This window comes from Passer domesticus, chromosome W, assembly GCF_036417665.1.
Source record: "Passer domesticus isolate bPasDom1 chromosome W, bPasDom1.hap1, whole genome shotgun sequence".
NCBI classification, from domain to species: Eukaryota; Metazoa; Chordata; class Aves; order Passeriformes; family Passeridae; genus Passer; species Passer domesticus.
In genome coordinates this window covers 42,229,979-42,248,224 of record NC_087511.1, presented here as the reverse complement: position 1 = coordinate 42,248,224, position 18,246 = coordinate 42,229,979, and the positions used below count along the sequence as shown (strand labels likewise).

Genomic DNA, 18,246 nt, shown 5'->3' with positions numbered 1-18,246 from the left:
TCAAGCAGGGGGTGGCCTATGTGCCTCCAGGCTATCGTGGCTACGGCTGTGTTGGTGGAGGAAGCCAAAAAGATAACCTTCGGGGCTCCATTGGAAGTATATTCTCCACACAATGTCAGAAATATTCTGCAACAAAAGGCAGAGAAATGGCTCACCGACGCACGGCTTCTGAAATATGAAGCCATCTTAATCCATTCCCACGATTTGGAACTTAAAAGCACAGCAGTCCAAAACCCGGCCCAATTATTATATGGAGAAGCCTTAGATATACCCACCCACGATTGTGCAGAAATGGTTCAGCTACAGACCAAAATCAGGCCCGATTTAGAGGAAGAAGAATTAGAAGAAGGGGGAAAATGGTTTGTAGATGGATCTGCTAGAGTTATAGAGGGAAAACGAAAAACTGGATATGCTATCATAGACGGAATAACTGGGGAAACGGTGGAATCGGGCCCTTTAAACACAAGTTGGTCAGCCCAGGCATGCGAATTGTATGCAGTGCTGAGAGCCCTGCTGCGATTAAAAGGTAAAATAGGAACCATTTACATGGACTCAAAGTATGCCTACGGGGTTGTGCACACCTTTGGAAAAATCTGGGAAGAAAGGGGATTAATTAGCATGGAAGGAAAGGGGTTAATTCATGAAGAATTAATAAAACAAATTCTGGCAGCCATCAGAGGACCTGAAGGAATTGCAATAGTACATGTAAAGGGGCACCAAACCGGTGCACAATTTAGGACGAGAGGTAACAACTTGGCAGACCAGAAAGCCAAACTCGCAGCACTTTTATAGATAAGTACCCCAGAAATTCGTGGTGGGGAAGCACAGGAATTTCCCCCCCAATTCTCTGAGAAGGAAAGTGAAGGATATGAGAGGATGGGGGGAAAACTAGACGGAGGTAAGTGGAAATTGCCAGATGGGAGCGAATTACTATCTAAGGAATACACTCGAAAAATCTTAAGAAGATTACACGCTCAAACTCATTGGGGGGCACTGGCTTTAGCAGAACAATTCCTAAAGTTTTTCGGATGCAAAGGAGTATATGAGTTAGCAAAACAAGAGGTGCAGGGATGCATGATATGTCAGAAAATAAACCGGAACCTGGGCCAGGCAGACGGCACGGGGGAGCCGCCTGGTAGCATATAGACCCTTTGAGAGGGTCCAGGTGGACTTTACAGATTTACCAAAGGTAGGCAGATACCGATGCCTATTAGTAATAGTAGATAAATTAACACATTGGGTAGAGGCATTTCCGAGCTCCCAGGCCACGGCACAGGTGGTATCTAAAATATTGTTGGAAGAAATAATACCCAGGTACGGTTTGATAAAATACATTGACTCAGATCAAGGTACACACTTCACCTCAAGGGTGATAAAACAGATGGCAGAAGCCTTGGGGATCCGCTGGGAATATCATACCCCTTGGCACCCGCAGAGCCCTGGTCAAGTCGAGCGGATGAACCAGACCTTAAAGGCACAGTTATCGAAATTGACATTAGAAACAAAGATGTCCTGGGTCAAATGCCTCCCTCTGGCCCTACTGAATATCAGGACTCTGCCAAATTCAGAGACAGGGATATCACCTTTTGAAATGTTATACGGAATGCCGTATGAACACGGGATGCCGATAGGGCACCCCAAAATTGAGGATGGACAAATAAGACCATACCTTGTAGCTATTAATAGGAACTTGCAGGACCTAAGGAAACAAGGAGTGATAATACAAGGAATTCCCTTAGGTTTTGCCATTCACCCAGTCCGACCAGGGGATTACGTCCTCATAAAAACATGGAGAGACGTACCATTATCCCCTCATTGGGAAGGGCCTTTTCTTGGTCTCTTAACCACAGACATGGCAGTTCGAACAGCTGAGAAGGGGTGGACCCACGCTTCAAGGATTAAGCGGGTGGAACCTCAAGCGGGCACACCAGAGTGGGAAGTTGTTTCTCCCCCTGGAGATCTGAAGTTTACACTGCGCAAGCCACGCTGATGACCGAGATCGACCGGATAAAGTGTCAAGAGCCTGACTGCCCATGCCACCCATTTATGACCTTTAAGTGCTTCTATTGTAAAGAATCGTGGGTGGTGCACTGCGAAAGGGGGGTGAGACCTAGGGGTCTGTGTGAAGACTGTTTTAATCATGAAGTGCACTTGACTAACCTGTTTTTGACGCTCCTCAAAGAACTGTGGGTGATTGAGGCAGACTCCCTAGTGTGGTTTAGGCTCTTTCAAAACGGACTAAGGGGAAAGCTTCAATATTGGGCCCAAATTCTAGCCGTCGAGTGCCGGAAACAAATCAAAGTACCCTGCAGCGCCCGGCCAGTAAGACTCCACCGGTGGGGAATATTTAAGAGAAGGTACGCAGCTCGGGCTAGTTATGATCTCCGTGAAACTACTTCCTGCTGCCAAGAAGATGGTTCTCCCCGCCGCTGGTGGCAACCCAGTGGGCGAGAGTGAAGGCAGAGGAATGATAGTAGGAGTAATCCTGATGAGCCTGAGTCTAGTCACGTGCCTCAGGACTAGTGCGTATGCCAAGAACCAAATCAATTTGGAACAGTGGAACCCCAACCAAACGTGTAGAGTCTGCACCAAGGGCCCTGAGGGAGGTCAGTGTGAGGCGGAGGCTTCTACCAACCTCACACCCAGGAACTGCATGGAAGGCACAATAAGCAGGCACTGTTGGTTCAATGGCACTCAATATAAGGCTTGTATAACAGAAGGGGAAGAAGTCTGCATCCCGCAAGAGGTAGCGTCCAGAAAGGCTAAGTCAACCCATATAAGGCATAAGCGCAATATTGAACCTGTCAAAATTCCTGTATGTGATAAATGCAACCGCACTGTCTGGACAGGGGGAAGAATGGAATCAATTTTTCTAGGGTATTATCAGGTGAATAAGTTATGCTATGAAAGTGAACAGTTGGGAATGTGTGCCATGGGAGGAAAAACCTACTGGGTGGGCAAAAATGTGAAATATGAAAACAAGATCCCTTTAAGAAAAGAACCGGTTATCATCGATTTGCTTGAAAATCATGATGATCGAGTCTGCCTACAGTATGACAAGACTTTTTGTTTCTCTAGAAACAAGGAGGGAGTAGACCCAGAAAGTAAGATCCAACAAGTTGCTCAGGAGCTAAAAAGACAGGAATCTGAAATGAGGAGGTGCAGAATAGAACAAGAGAGATTAAAAACCCTGAGTGATCAATACGATCAATTGGAAAAACAGTACAATGATTTCGGTTTACCCACATCAGACAGAAACCTATTTATAGATCTTATGCAAGAGATAGCTACAGAACTGGGTCTGTCAAATTGTTGGATATGTAGGGGGCTGAAATCAGCTGAAAAATGGCCTTGGAAAGGAGAAGAGTTAACACCGGAACAACTGTTAAAATGGGACAACACCAAAATTTCCAAAGTTATACAACGACCAGAAGGATGGGCTCTGGACAAACGGGTAATTGGAACAATTTGTATAAGCCAGGAGGGGAAAGAATACACGGAGATCGTGGGGTACACACACTGTATTTCCACACTGACATTAAGCTCGGATAATAAAAGCCAAATTTAGCAGCCAGAACCTCCCTTGGGGTACTGGAGCCAAGGGAAAAATTATAAATGCGATTGGAGTGAAAAAATTGGCCTTTGCTGGAACAAGATTGCTGGGGCTAACCCTTTCCAATCCATAAGGGAATTAAAGGACTTTTGGAATAAACCAAAAGATATAAAGAGTTGGAAAGCACCAAATGGAATATATTGGATTTGTGGGAAAAAGGCATACAGTGAACTGCCTTGGAGATGGAAAGGGTCATGCACCCTAGGACTGATCAGACCGGCTTTCTTTACCTTACCCCGATCAGAAAGTAGATCACTGGGGGCTCCCTTATATGAAACCCTGGACCGCCAGAAGAGGGAGGTAAGGAAGAAATTCCCTATCTTTGAAGGAAGCCAAAAATGGGGGGAAGAAGAATGGCCCACAGAGCGCATTATTGAATACTACGGGCCCGCCACTTGGGCCCAGGATGGTAGCTGGGGTTACCGTACCTCAATATACCTCCTGAACCGCCTGATTAGACTCCAGACAGTGGTAGAGATCGTATCCAACCACACTGCAGACGCTCTTGAACTACTATCAAAGCAGCATTCGCAGATGAAGGCCTTTATCTATCAGAATAGGATTGCATTGGATTACCTATTAGCTGAAGAAGAGGGGAGTATGTGGGAAATTCAACGAGTCCGAGTGTTGTATTGAGATTGATGATTATGGAGAGGCGATACGAGGACTTGCAGCTGAGATAAAAAGGGTTGCCCATGTGCCCATCCAGAAATGGAATTCAATCCTAAATGCCTCTTGGTGGGACAACCTGTTTAATGGAGCCTGGTGGAAAAAGTTAATTTTCTTTATACTTTGTTCCATAGCCGGAGTCATTTTTCTACCCTGTCTCATCTCTTGTTTCATCCGACTAATACATTCAGTCGTACAAGGGATGCAAATTGCAGCCATGCCTATGGACACAGAGCTTGCAACAGGGAAAACCAATCTAGTTTCAAAAATTATGAAAGTAGAAGAGGATGCTCCACACAAGTGGGCGGCTAGTGCTCTAGCACAATTTGAAAGACAAATAGAAGGCAACGAGTCAGAAGTTAGAGAGTACAAGAAGGTACCTCAAGATCATCAGAGAGAGAAGGAATGGTAAAGAGGTCACAAATAAATATAAATTACAGGAGGGCACTAAAAAAAAAAACATGGAAAAGGCTAAAAATAAACTTGTGAGTAAATTTTTAGAAACTGCATGAATTAGTTTGTTTATAAAAAAGGGGGGGAATTGTTAGAGATATAGTCAGCAATTCATGCAGATAGAATTATATAAAAAGGAATATGTATAAAAGCATCTCTAATTTATAATGGCATCCTTTCTTGCTGGTAACTGAATGGACATACAACCATGATAATAACAGGCTTGTAGCTTTTAAGAGAAAAGACTATGACTTTTACAGTATATCTAAAAACAAACTTACTGTATATAGGGGAAGGGAGAGGGAGGAATTTTTATCCTCAGGATGGCGAAACCGCGGCAGATGGGCAGAGAGGCACCACAACATTTACATGCGAAGGAAACCTCGGATGCACAGGAGATGGGCATTCACAAAAGCATGTGCCCCGTGACACGCCCAAGAGATGATGGCCTGGACAAGATACCTATCTGAGATGACCAGAGCCATCAACACCTTCCATCTGAATGCCAGATTCTGGGAATCGGGGAAGTGTATTATTCAATTCCCGGACGAAGGCTTTGTGCAGCCCAAACCGAAGAAAGAAACCAACTTGAATATGAAGAACTCAGAAAGAAACAAAGGGACTCTGCCGCGGGCAAAATAAATCACATAAGAACCGCTGCCTCGGAGCAGCCAGTGTGGATGAGGGGGACTTGGTGCGATAGAGACCATTTCCCACGTTCACCCAGCTTACCTCCCGGGAGTGTTATGCTGTCCGTTTGATTGTTGGCTGTCGGGACTGTATTACGGTCGCGAAATAAATTCTTTTTATATTTTTATTATAATTGGGCATATTTTCATTTTTACCTATAACAGTTTGAACTTGCAGAACTACTTCCCCTCAGTAAAACACCCAAGACGGAGGTGATATCCCCATGACAAATTTTTATTGTGCAACTGCTGCTCAAAGCTTTTATTACCTTCCACAGACACACGGCAAAAAAAAAATTACACATCAGAAGCTGCTAGATTGATGGGCAACAGATGAAATCCATTCAGTGGCGATTGTACACGTGCAGCAACTCCTGAGGTGCCAAAATCTTAGCCAGGTGGCCAGTCCAACTGACGGCCACCCAGAACGGGTAGATGTATCCGACAGACAGACTGCCCACCCTCGGGCCCTTCATCCACAACCATCCGGAATCCATTGGTCAGGCCCAGGTGAGCAACACACATCTCGCCAACAATCATTACATGCCCAAGAAGCTGGAGAAGGAAGTACAAACCCATAAATAAGTAAAATCAAAAGAAAAAGGAACACATAATGAGGGCAGAGGGCAGGAAGGGAAGGAACGAGAGCAGAGAACCACCCAGAGAAAGCAGCTAGCCAATTCCTAGCAATTCAATCATTGCATGTCAAATTAATGGCCGTCCGACCGCCGGCAACTGAAGCGTTCCAAGCAAAGTTACCAAGACCAATTATGCATGCCATAGGGGCAAAAAGAGCTAGGCAATTTTTCTCAAGCTAAACAGCAAAGGACTACAAAACAGACACACAAGCTGACTTTGTCTCCAGGTTAAAGCCCCCACTGTGTCTTCAGGCAACATCACCAAACCTGGTGGAAAATAAACTTTAGGCTGCCTTTTGCGTGGGCTTACAAAGTCTTTGAACATGGCTTTCATAGCTAAAAGCAAAACATCCAGCACCTCTCAACCAGCTTTGTCCTTCCTTGCCCCTGACCTGCCAAAACCCCAAGCACTCTTCTGCATGTTAGAAGTTCTACTACTCTCACTCTAAACCACAACAATAGGCACCAGACTGTGCTCCAAAACAACACTGCATTTTGCACCAGAAGTACATACCCAGGAACCAGCACTGCTTGATAGCACTGCTTTTAGTCAAAAAGCTCAACTCCATTACAGGCTAGAGGCAAAAAGATGATAGCGCCAGAAAACCCAAAGAAGCCTACTGTGCTCTATCAAGAGGGAAAAGGGGGATGGGAAAGAGTCTAGTAAATGAGGAACTATCTACAGGTACAATATAGCATACAGAAAGCTTACACGGTACTTACAGATTCACCAGAACCTCCTGCTTCAGACAACTCGATAATTGGCTCCTTAGGCATGACTAGGAAAAGCGATAGATCATGGAGCGTACGGCACTGGAGGAAGATTAAACAGTTAAAACATAACCAGCTTCAGAGAAAGCTAAGAGCTAATGCAAACCCATCTGCCCGGCAGAACTTCTACAGAAGCAGATTACCAGATACCCCAAACACAAGCCAGAACATTGATTTTTTTCTTGCATGATTATAATGCTTTCTATACCCAAAACACGACATCTTTACAGAGCGCCCTCCAGAAGTGGGATTTGTCATGCAAGACGATGGGCACAAGGCGATGGGCAACTACTTATGACTAGCAACTTGTGATCAGTGATGTTTTAGTTCAGGCTTATTCTTTCCACAGCAGGTTTCCTATTGGCTTTGTGTGGTCTACGTAGAGGCAGGAGACAAATGGCTTAACTGAATCCTCAAAGAGTTTAGTGAAGTGGAAGAGCAGCGGCCATTCGTTTCCCACAGGACAAGGGAGCTCAAGTATCGAACACACGCATAATGACAGGAAGCCTGCAAGTGCATAGGACGAGTCTGTCTTCTATACCCCCATCCAAGCTCTGCCTTTAAAAGCAGAAGGCATCCCTAACCGGTAACTTTCAGCATTCTAATAACTAAGTCATATGGGATATTACCTTAAAGTTAACATCGCATAGGCAACGGCTGTATTGGTTTCCCCCCCGGGCTAAGCAGCTCACTCTAGTTTCCAGTACCAACACTCGTGACCCTTGCAAGCATGATGTTATCACGGTCTTACTTCCCCACAGAAACAAGTTCTGGAAAGCCGTTGCAGCCTGCAGGATGACCATTTCGTACTTCTTAATTTTTTTATTTTTTTTTTTTTACTAGAGAAAGCCGGAATTCCTTGTCCTAATAATCCAGTTTGCGGATTCAGAAGCAAAGCCTAGCACAGCAAAGCTGCGAAACCTCTTCGAAGCTGTTAGGAGGCACATTGAGGCCAAGTTACCGTCAGAGGTCCTTATCTACGCGCGCACACGACACGGTGGGGGTGGAATGCGAGGCGAGTCCGGACAGCACCAGCAACCCAGTACGCCCGCGGCAGCCGGAGGGGTGGGGGTGCGGCTCAGAACAAGCTTAGGGGATGGTGCAGTAGAGAGCGCCACAACCCAGAGAGGTCCCGTCCGTCCCCCGTCCCTGCACCCACCCGCAGCAGCACCCTGCCGCTCGCGCGGGCACCGCGCGCCGGGTCCTCGGCTCAGATGCCCGCAAGCGCGGGACGAGGGGGAGAGGGGGGAAGGGAAGAGGAACCGCGCACAGAGCAAAGGTACGGCTACCTCCTCGTCCTCGTCGCTGACGATAGCAGAGAAACGCCTTGCCGATAATCTTTCCGAAGACAGTAGTGGCGCCACCGGGGCCAGAGGCCAGCACCCCCACACTCTCGCCAGCCAAGGACAACGCCCGTGTCCGCCCCGACACTTCCTCCACTAAGCCGGGCCCTTCGCGGCGCCCATTGGGCCGACGGATCGTGGCCCGCGTCTCGATTTGCTGTCTCGCCTGTCGTTTCCGCTTTCCCCCGCCCCCTTGGCGAGTCCGCCCTCGTCGACCTGATGCCCGCGGGGCGCGGAGGGATCTGCCCCGCGTAGTGCTGCGACCCAGAGGGCGGGCTACGAGGTCGCAGAAGAGGCTGTAGTAGCTACAAGTACTGTTTCTTGCTTTTTGTTACCGCATCGAGTCCACTCCAAAGGTGCCTGTGCCTTTTTGCTGCTGCTCCCTCCAGTCAAATGACTGCTTTGGCCAGGACAGGCCTGGCTTTAACTTCTCAGGACATTTTGAAAAAACAACTGAAGTTGCTCTACATTGTTTGCTGAAAGCCCCTCTTACATGGCAGACATTTCTAAGCTGCACTTCTGGAAGCAAATAAAATGTAAAGCGTGCATTCAGCACTGCTGGCTTGAGGGCTCAGGAGAGTAGGATTTGCCTTAAGCTGGATAGGAGGCTTTTAGAAAAATAGGCAGTGCCCTCAAAGCTGCCCAAGGGTGGTCTGTGGTGCCCTGCACCCCTGAGGACAGTGAGCATATTGAATGGTTCACACAACTGTCTTGTAACATATACGAACCCTGCTTTCCTCTATATGGGGCTAAGGAGATCCTTGGCCGCCTTTGAGGCAAGAGCACATTGTCCTATTTTGCAAAGCTGCTTTCCAGCCGATCGGCCTCCAGCATGTACTGGTGCATGGGGTTGTGCCTCCCCAGGCGCAGGACTTGTGTATTCACAGGTTCCTCGGGTGGTCTCAAAAGAGATCTTTTCCTATGATGGAAGGGACTTTGTTCCCCAAGCCCCTGCCTTGAGGTTCAGGGTCCCAAGAGGTTTGATAACCGTGCCAGTGAAAACAGAGGAAAATGAATCGCCGGGTACCACAGCCTTCTCCATGTTGCTGGCCACTAGACCTCCTGGCTTATTTATCAGCGGGGGCCGGGCACGTGGGTTGCATATGCTTTCTTTAGTCTTATTTTCTGACCAATGCACCTGTGGAAGCCCATAGTATGATTCTTTACATCCCCTGCCAAATTCAGCTGCAGCTTTGCCTTAGTTTTTCTGATCCCATCCCTACAGACCTGGGCGGCATCTTTAGATTCTTCCCAGAACGCGTGTCCCTGCTTCCACTACCTATGCGTTTCCACTTTGTGCTTCAGCTCGACCAGAAGACAAGGCCGTTACTCAGACACGCTCATCTCCTGCCGAACTTGCCTGATTTCTTACGTCGAACTTATCCTCTTAATCAGGTGGCCTATAGTAGATACCAAGCACAAGGTTTCCTTTGTTGGCTTGTGTGGGATGATGACCATGGAGCCAGAAAAGCGTTAAGGCCTAAACCGTGTAACCTCCACCTTATCTTTACCGATGGAGATCCACATAGATGAGGTCAAGAAAGGACAATATGGCCAAAGGAGGAGTTCATGGGCAGCTAGGATAGCCCTCTTTTGGCTCTGATGAACGGCATGAAATGGAAGGAAGTCTTAAGAGCAGAACTTTGAAGGACACCAAGGCCAAAAATTAACCTTTGCCTGATTAAGGGTCATTTAAGTATTAAAACGCACACTCATGCATATGCTAATAAGCTTACTGAAGTACATGCTACCACCACGTATCTATCACTCAGCTCTCTGCTTAGATCATGCTATATGTAAGGAGAAGCAGATTGGGCTGTATATAAGGAGGGCAGAAATTTCAGCTAGGTAGCAGGAATTCCCAAAAGATATCGGGGACAGTTGCCGGTCTGTTCTCTTCTCCTCCTCCCATGTGGGGCCACCCTCTTGGGAAGCTTCTGCATGCCATTGCTATTATTAGTATTGCATGGGTTAGCACAATGTTATTAGAGGTCTATCACACCTAGTGCATTTCTCAATGGCAGTTGCAAATGTCTATTTCTGTAACTTCAGAAAAGCACTCTGTTCCTGAATCTGTGCTTGCAATGGTTCTTAGAGAACGCTAGCAGACTTACAGCGCTGAATTGGTTGTAATCAGAAATTAAGCCTAACCTCACCCAGTCCCTCTGATCTCTGAGGACCAGCAGGAACGCAAGGGGCTTTATTTTCTGACAAATTTCTTACTCTTAATGCAACAGCTTGGCCTCTAATTTTCACCCATAAGCTCTCAACCTGTTCATCGCTGTCTTTCAAAGACAGCTCTGTACAGGAAATCCCTCTTATTTTTGGTTTACATAGAGGGCCACCTCCGCTCCTCCTTCCTTCTGACCAGCCATTGATTGCAGAGCTCCAGTCATTTGAGTTGTCCCAGCACATTTCTACTATAGTGATTACATTGTTAGCTTTACCGTCTGCACAGTGGTTTCCAGCTCCTCTTTCTTATGCATACTGCATGCATTGGTACAGAGGCACTTCCGTTGAGCTGTTGACTGTGTCACTTTTTTGGACAAGGATCAAGCCCCAATTCCTTTGCAGCATTTCTCAAGTATTCCCCTCTTGTTTCCCAACACATCACCAGCCCCTGGCTCTTCTCTGTTGCTCAAAACTCCATCGTCTTTCCCCACGGAGTCTTGTTTAAAGCCCTCCTTGTAAGTCTCACCAGGGTGCTGGTGAAGATCCTCTTTCCCAACTTGGTCACATGAATCCCATCAGCTCCCAGCAGACCCGGCTTCTCAAAGGCAGATCAATGATCATAGAAGCCAAAACCTTGAGTATGGCACCAGCTACGCAACCCAGCATTCAGCTCTTCAGTCCGTCTCCTCCTTCCTGGACCCCTTCCTCAGACCGGACACCAATAGAGGCGACCATCACCTGTGCTCCCCATCCTTTTAGCATCGCTCTTACAGACATAATAGACTCCTGGGAGGGTTCTAAGTTGCCTTATCTGACGCTACAGAGAAGAGTAGGAGCGGGTGATGATCTGTAGGGTCCACCAGCCTCGGCAGCCTCTCAGTGACACCATGAATGCGAGCTCCTGGTAGGCAGCAGAGCTCTCTAGAGAAATCGGCTGGGTGGGAAATGGCTGTCTCGGTGTTTCTCAGGAGGGAATCTCCAATTACTAATACCTTTATGTGCTTCTCTGGTCACACTGGTTCTAACGTAGGCAGGTGGTTAGGTCAGCTTTGCATGGTTGGCTTTGTCCTGGGTCCTGTCCATTACTCATGTGCTCTTCAGTCTCCTAAACCAGGAGCATCCTGTCGGTTCTGTAGGGGCACTTCAGGAGGTGGGGGAGGGTTCTTCCTCCTACCCTGAGCACAGAAATGCATCCGGTCTCCTTCATCTCAGGAGTTAATTGTGTCAGTCACCCCGAGGTTACATTCTGACTTACCTTCCTTTTGTGCACTCTGAAGGCAGGCCGTCGCTCAGCCTGGGACAGCGTACAATACCTGGCATCGAACTCCTGTCCGTGTACCTGGATTCCCTGCTTCCTGTCAATCTCCTCTTTTAAAACTTACTCGTCCAAGGAGATCTTTCTGCTGGGCACACTTGCAGCTATGACATCCACGGCTGCCTTCGGGTTCTAAGGGGGACTTCAAGGTACTGGAGCTCTTGCCCTGCCCTTTGTTCATTGACCCTGTCCATCACTCCCGCACAGGGCTGCTGATTATTCTCTCCCTCCTCGCACCCTCACTGTGGCAGCAGCTCTCTGACCACAGAGAGCAACACATAACTTTCCCAGGCCTTTCTGAGGAAGGCTGTGAGAAGATCAGAGAAAAGAATGAGAAACAATTCTTATCTTCACTTGCTGCACCTGTTATTGTGAACATGTGGAATGTGTTATGGAGATTTGTTTACCAAAGGGTGGTTTCTTAATTAGCCAATGGTGATGGTGTTTGGATTCAAGGGACAATTAGGTCCAGGTGTATCGGAACTGTCTATAAAAGCAATGGGTTTCTTAATAATCATATATATATAAATATACATATATACATATATACATATACATATATATATATATATATATATATATAATAAAGAGATTGATCAGCCTTCTGTGAATCACGGAGTTAATGGTAATTATTTCCAGTTCGGGGATGCCCTGCCGCAACACCGTGCTTTCAGTTTAAAGCCCTCCTAATGAGGTCGGCTATCCTACTGGCAAAAATATCTTTGCTCCGCTTAGTGAGATGGAGCTCCGCTCTCCCATGCAGATGCTGATACAAAAACAGGGTCCCGTGTTCATAGAACCCAGAAGGCTGTTGCAAGCACCAGCTCCACGGCCAATTATTTACCCGCATTATCAGCGCCCTTATCCTACAACACCTGGACGGCATCAAAAGCATCGGTGGTGGGTTGACCTTGGCTGGATGACAGGTGCCCACAGAGCCACTCTATCACTGCCCCTTCTAAGCTTGACGCAGAGAGAAAAGAAGATGGAAAACAACTCACAGGGTGAGATAAGGCAGTCTACTAAAGGAAAAGAGAAAGTTTTTGCATGAAAAACCAAACAAGAAAAACAAATAATTATATCCTCTAGTTCCCATCAGCAAGCACTTTCCAAGAAGCAGGCCTTCAGCACGCGTAGGGGTTGCTCCAAAACGGAAACGTTGTAAATAACAAATGTGCCCCCTTCCCCCTCCTTAACGTAGCTTTTATTTCTGAGCTGAAGTCATATGGTACAGAATAGCCCTCGGGCCAGTTTGGATCACCTGGTCTAGTGGTGTCTCCTCCCAGGATCTTGCCCACCCCCAGCCTACTGATGAGGGACAGAATGTTGGAGAGACAGCGCTGATGCTGTGCCAACACTGCCCAGCAGTAGCCAAAACACTGGGGTGTTATCAACACCTTTCTAGTTACCAATGCAAAGCATGGCACTGATGGCCGCTATGGGGAAAACTAATTCCATCTCAGCCGCACCCAATACAAACTCCACCCCTTAATTCACACCATTTGCATCATACTCAGATGCCACAGAATTTTATATATATATAGATATCTGTCTTCTAATAATTCTGTTGTATTTATTTGTCATGACTGCAATCCCTTCTTACCAACGCTTACAACTTAAACTCCATGCTTAAACCATCTTTATGCCCAACACACGTATACATTTTCATTAACTACCGTCCCCCTTCCTTTCAAAGATAGATATTATTTTCCCATTCCATGGGTTTCCTCCACCCCTCTGGATGTTTACAAACAGGCCATGACTTGGGCTCCATTCCATCAAGATGGGTGCTCGGGGCAGAAGCGACACACACGATCGTTTGGCACCCTTGCCTGGGCTATTGTTGCACTCTCCTCACGCCTTGTAAAATTCACTCATCGTCGGTTCATGCCACTCCTGCTACTTTACACCCTGCAACATACAATTTACACTCATTATTTCCCCCCAAGGTTAAATCTCCTTGAGACACACACCAGGTCTCCCCATCCTTCTGCATTACCCACCAAGTACACCCAGGTCCCTGAGCAAAGACAATCCCATTAATAGGTTTGCCTTTTCCCATGGGAGGAGAATTCCACACCAACCTCCTCAGCCACTTTCCTGTGTGTAGTATGGGGACCTTATCTCCTCCCACAGTATGTAGTGGTTTTGTTTGGGCAGGACCAGCGCGGTTAGCACATCTTCTGGTGTTAACCAGACAAGTGGCTTCTGCTAAATTTGCATCCCAATGCTTCCATTCCCGATTGCCTAACCCTCTTGACAGTCCACCATACCTCTCAATCTTTCCAGATGCTTGTGGGTGGTAAGGGATGTGATATATCCACATGCTTCTTTGCCCAAGAGATTACGAGGTTATTTCAAAAACAAGCCTCATTGATTCCATTCTTTCTGGGGTACCATGACACCACAAAATGTGTCTCTCAAGGCCTAAGATGGTGTTTCGAGCATGGCTTAGAGGGTATTTTTCCAGCCAACCAGTAGTTGCCTCTACCATGGTGAGTATGTAAGCTCTTGCCTTGGTGTGTTCATGGCAGTGGTCCAATATAGTCAATTTGCCAGGCCTCACCACCTTTAAAACCCAGCTAGGCCATCTATTCCAAGGAGATTGTACTCGTGTGGCTCACTCGATTGCAGCACATGTTTCACATTCATGGGTGACCTGTGTGATAGCCTCTGTGATCAGATCCACCCCTCGATCACAAGCTCATCTGTAGGTTGCATCTTTTCCTAGATGTCCTGATGTTTCATGGGCCCATCGCACTGTAAATAGTTCACACTTCTGCTCCCAGTCTAAGTCTACCTGAGCTATTTCCATTTTGGCAGCCTTATCTAGCTGTTCATCATTGTGATGTTACTCAGTGGCACGGCATTTGGGCATGTAAACATCTACGTGACATTCCTTCAGAGCCATGTTTTCTATCTGTGCAGTGATGTCCTGCCACAACGCAGCAGCCCAAATGGGTTTACCCTTGCATTGCCAATTGGTCTTCTTCCATTGCTGTAGCCACCTTCATAGGGCATTAGCCACCATCCAGGAGTCACTATAGAGACACAGAACCAGGCACTTTTCTTCTCCTTCAGCGGCCTCAACGACTCGTTCTGTGGGACGCCACACAGCAGCTTTCCACCTCTGATGCTTTCCTCCCACAATGCAGGATACATCAGTAAAGAGACCATGGCCTCTTTCATCTTCTGATAACTCATTATATGGAGGTGCTTCTTGAGCACGAGTGACCTTTCAAAGAAATTATCCTAAATCTCTGCCTTTTTTCATGGATTCTCAGGCAACTGGGTTTCCCCAGTCAAGCTCGTTGTGTGATCAGCACTACCCACCCACTTACTCCATGTAGCGCTGTTTGCACGATGTAACCATGATATTTTAGTGAAAATTCCTCTGCTAGGATTTTTCCTGTCCTGAGGAGCTGAGAGCCTCAGGGAAGAAATGTAAACAATAACTATCTGCTGCTGTGGAAGGCCACAGGTGCATCTTCCATTGGTCCATGTGGATTGTTTTCAATCAGTGACCAATCACAGCTACCTGTGCCAAGGCTGTGAGCAGTCACAGGATTTTTGTTATTCATTCCTATTCTGTTCTTGTCTTTGTAGCCTTCTGATCTTCTTCTCTCTGTTCTTTTTAGTATAGTTTTAATGTAGTATTTTAATATAATATATAACATAATAAATCAGCCTTCTGATGAAAATGGAGTCAAGCCTCGTGTCCTCATGTTGCCAGGATTTTTAGTGAAAAAGCCTCTGCTAGGATTTTTCCTGTCCTGAGGAGCTGAGAGCCTCAGGAAAGAAATGTAAACAATAACTATCTGCTGCTGTGGAGTGCCACAGGTGAATCTTCCATTGGTCCATGTGGATTGTTTTCAATCAGTGACCAATCACAGCCACCTGTGCCAAGGCTGTGAGCAGTCACAGGATTTTTGTTATTCATTCCTGTTCTATTCTTGTCTTTGTAGCCTTCTGATCTCTTTCTCTCTGTTCTTTTAGTATAGCTGTAATGTAGCATTTTAGTATAATATATAACATAATAAATCAGCCTTCTGATCAACATGGAGTCAAGCCTCGTGTCCTCGCACCAGGGGTCTCAGCCTAAGCAACATCCTCACACAAGGGATTGCCAAAACAACAGCACGATGCGTCGAAGGGATGCTTCCTTTGAACATCTAGTGTAGCACAGGAAATTGCAGTGTCAATAGTAGACAGGCTTCTATCCCAAAAACATTTGAGGATGCTCAAACCCGCTCATACGCTGCTAATATTTCTTTTTCAGCTGGAGTGGAGAGGGCCTTCTGACCCTCAATAACCCCGGCTCCAAAACCCTAATGATCGACTTTGGGTTTCTCTTGATGTTCTTTGCCAGAGGCTCCAAGTGAGACCATGCTACCTAGCTGCAGCATAGAGTATATTTTGCAGGGCTGGTGCAGTCTGAACAGGCCCAAGAGCTACCGCACAAGCTATTTCCTCTTTGATCTGCTCAAAGGCCTGTTGTTGCTCAAGGCCCCGTTCAGAATGGTTCTTCTTCCGGGTCACTTGATAGAGGGGCCTCACAAGCTGACTATAACCTGGAATACGCATTATCCAAAACCCCAGGCAGCCTACGAAAGAGGGTATTTCCATCTTCTTAGCTGGTGAAGACATAGTTCCTATCTTCTTAACCACATCCATAGGCACATGACAGCGGCCATCCTGCCATTTGACGCCCAAGAACTGGATGTCCCATGCAGGTCCCTTGACCTTGCTTTTCTTTATGGCAAACCCAGCTTTCAGAACATTCTGAACTATTCTTTTTCCCTTCTCAAACACTTCTTCTGCTTCAGTGCCCCACACAATGATGTCATGAATGCATTGCAGACGATCAGGGGCATCACCCATCCTCAGTACACTTTGCATCAGTCCATGGGAGATGCTAGGGCTGTGTTTCCACCCCCGGGACAGTCGATTCCTGGTGTATTGGACACCCCGCCACATGGAAGCAAACTGCAGTCTGCACTCTGCTGCCAAAGGAATTGAGAAAAATGCATTGACAATGCCAAGTGCAGCACACCACCTGGCTGCCTTTGACTCCAGTTCATATTGGAGCTCTAACATGTGCAGTACAGGAGCACTCAGTGGGGGCATTATTTCATTGAGGCCACGATGGTCTACTGTTAACCTCCACCCTCCATCAGACTTTTGCACTGGCCACATGGGACGACTAAAAGGTGAGTGAGTCTTGCTGATCGCTCCTTGGCTCTCCTTATTCACCTTTTCTTTGACACTTCTGGGGGGCAATTACTGTAGTCGTTGTTGTTTGGGTCCCTATCTCAGCCATAGTGTCCTCAAATGCACTTTGGGTCCCTGCCTCAGCCACACTCCTCTGACAGTACTGAACTGTGGCTCAACAGGGATAGCCCAGGGCCTCGTACAGGGTGAGAAGCTGCTGGGTTTCATCGGGGTAGGTAAGGCACCCTTCTATCAGGTGACACAATCGTTTGCCAGGGCTCATTGCCTGTTTAGGTGTAAAGTCCCAGGCAAGGGGAGGTGATAACCACTCTAGGAACCTGCCCAAATCCTTCCACACACACTGCCATCCAGGGACCAGCCGCTTCAGGGCACATTTCAATATCTCCTCACCTACAGTTTGTTTTGTCTTACAGCAGGATGACACCAGATTCCACAAACCCCATAGTAGGCCAACAGTATTAGTTAATAGTATTAATAGTATTCAACAGCTTACATGAGGAAGAACAAGGAACACGGGAGCCTGCATTCTAAAACAATACACATCAATCCCAGATAGGGAGAGGGAGAGGGATTCCCTCATTGTCCCCAGAAGATAGCTCCTCCAGCACAACAAAGCCACCAATGTCACAGCAAAGCGCAGAGACACTGTTTGTATTAACATGTTCCCAAACTGAACAAAACAAAGAGATAAGCAGCGTACCCCACAAACTCCATGTCCACGCACAGGAGCTTGCTACTCAAGAACTGCTATTACTATACCATGCAAGATATATAACTGCCATTGTCTCAGCTCACGTTAGGAACCAAAAAGGACTGGTGTGGGTTTATCTTGGCTAGATGCCAGGTGTTCAGCCAACAACTCTGTCACTCCCCCTTCCCAGCTGGACAGGAGAGATGAAAAACAACTTGCAGATTGAGATAAGGCAGTTTACTAAAGCAAAAGTGAAAGTTTGCGCATGAACAAGGAGAGGGGAAAAAACCCCCAACCTTATTGTCTACTTTTGATCAGCAAGCACTGCCTAGCCACTTCCTGGGAAGCAGGGCTTCCAGACACGTAGCAGTTTCTCTGGAAGGTAAACACTGTAAATAAGAAATGCCCCCCTTTCCTCCTCCCTTTACCTAGCTTTTATTTCTGGGCTGATGTCATATGGTACAGAATATCCCTCTGGCCAGTTTGGGTCAGCTGGTCTAGTGGTGTCTCCTCCCAGGATCTTGCCCACCCCCAGCCTACTGATGCTGGGGCAGAATGTTGGAGAGACAGCGCTGATGCTGTGCCAACACTGCCCAGCAGTAGCCAAAACACTGGTGTGTTATCAACACCTTTCTAGCTACCAGTGCAAAGCACGGTGTG

General features: G+C 47.0%; 1 protein-coding gene across 44 annotated transcripts in view; it reads right to left on the bottom strand.

Moving 5' to 3' along the window:
• Window positions 1–18,246, bottom strand: part of LOC135289121 (uncharacterized) — a 262,105-nt gene that overhangs the window by 223,285 nt on the left and 20,574 nt on the right. For 31 of the 44 annotated variants that reach the window (XM_064402509.1, XM_064402510.1, XM_064402507.1 and 28 more), the window contains exons 1-2: window positions 7,463–8,116; window positions 6,786–6,875 (exon numbers count right to left, since the gene is read on the bottom strand). The exons of 5 other annotated variants lie outside the window; for them this stretch is intronic. In XM_064402509.1, coding sequence (XP_064258579.1) covers window positions 6,786–6,875; window positions 7,463–7,636 — 264 coding nt within the window. In that variant the 5' untranslated portion in view covers window positions 7,637–8,116. 8 more of the 44 variants (XM_064402480.1, XM_064402483.1, XM_064402481.1 and 5 more) reach the window with 6 other exon arrangements.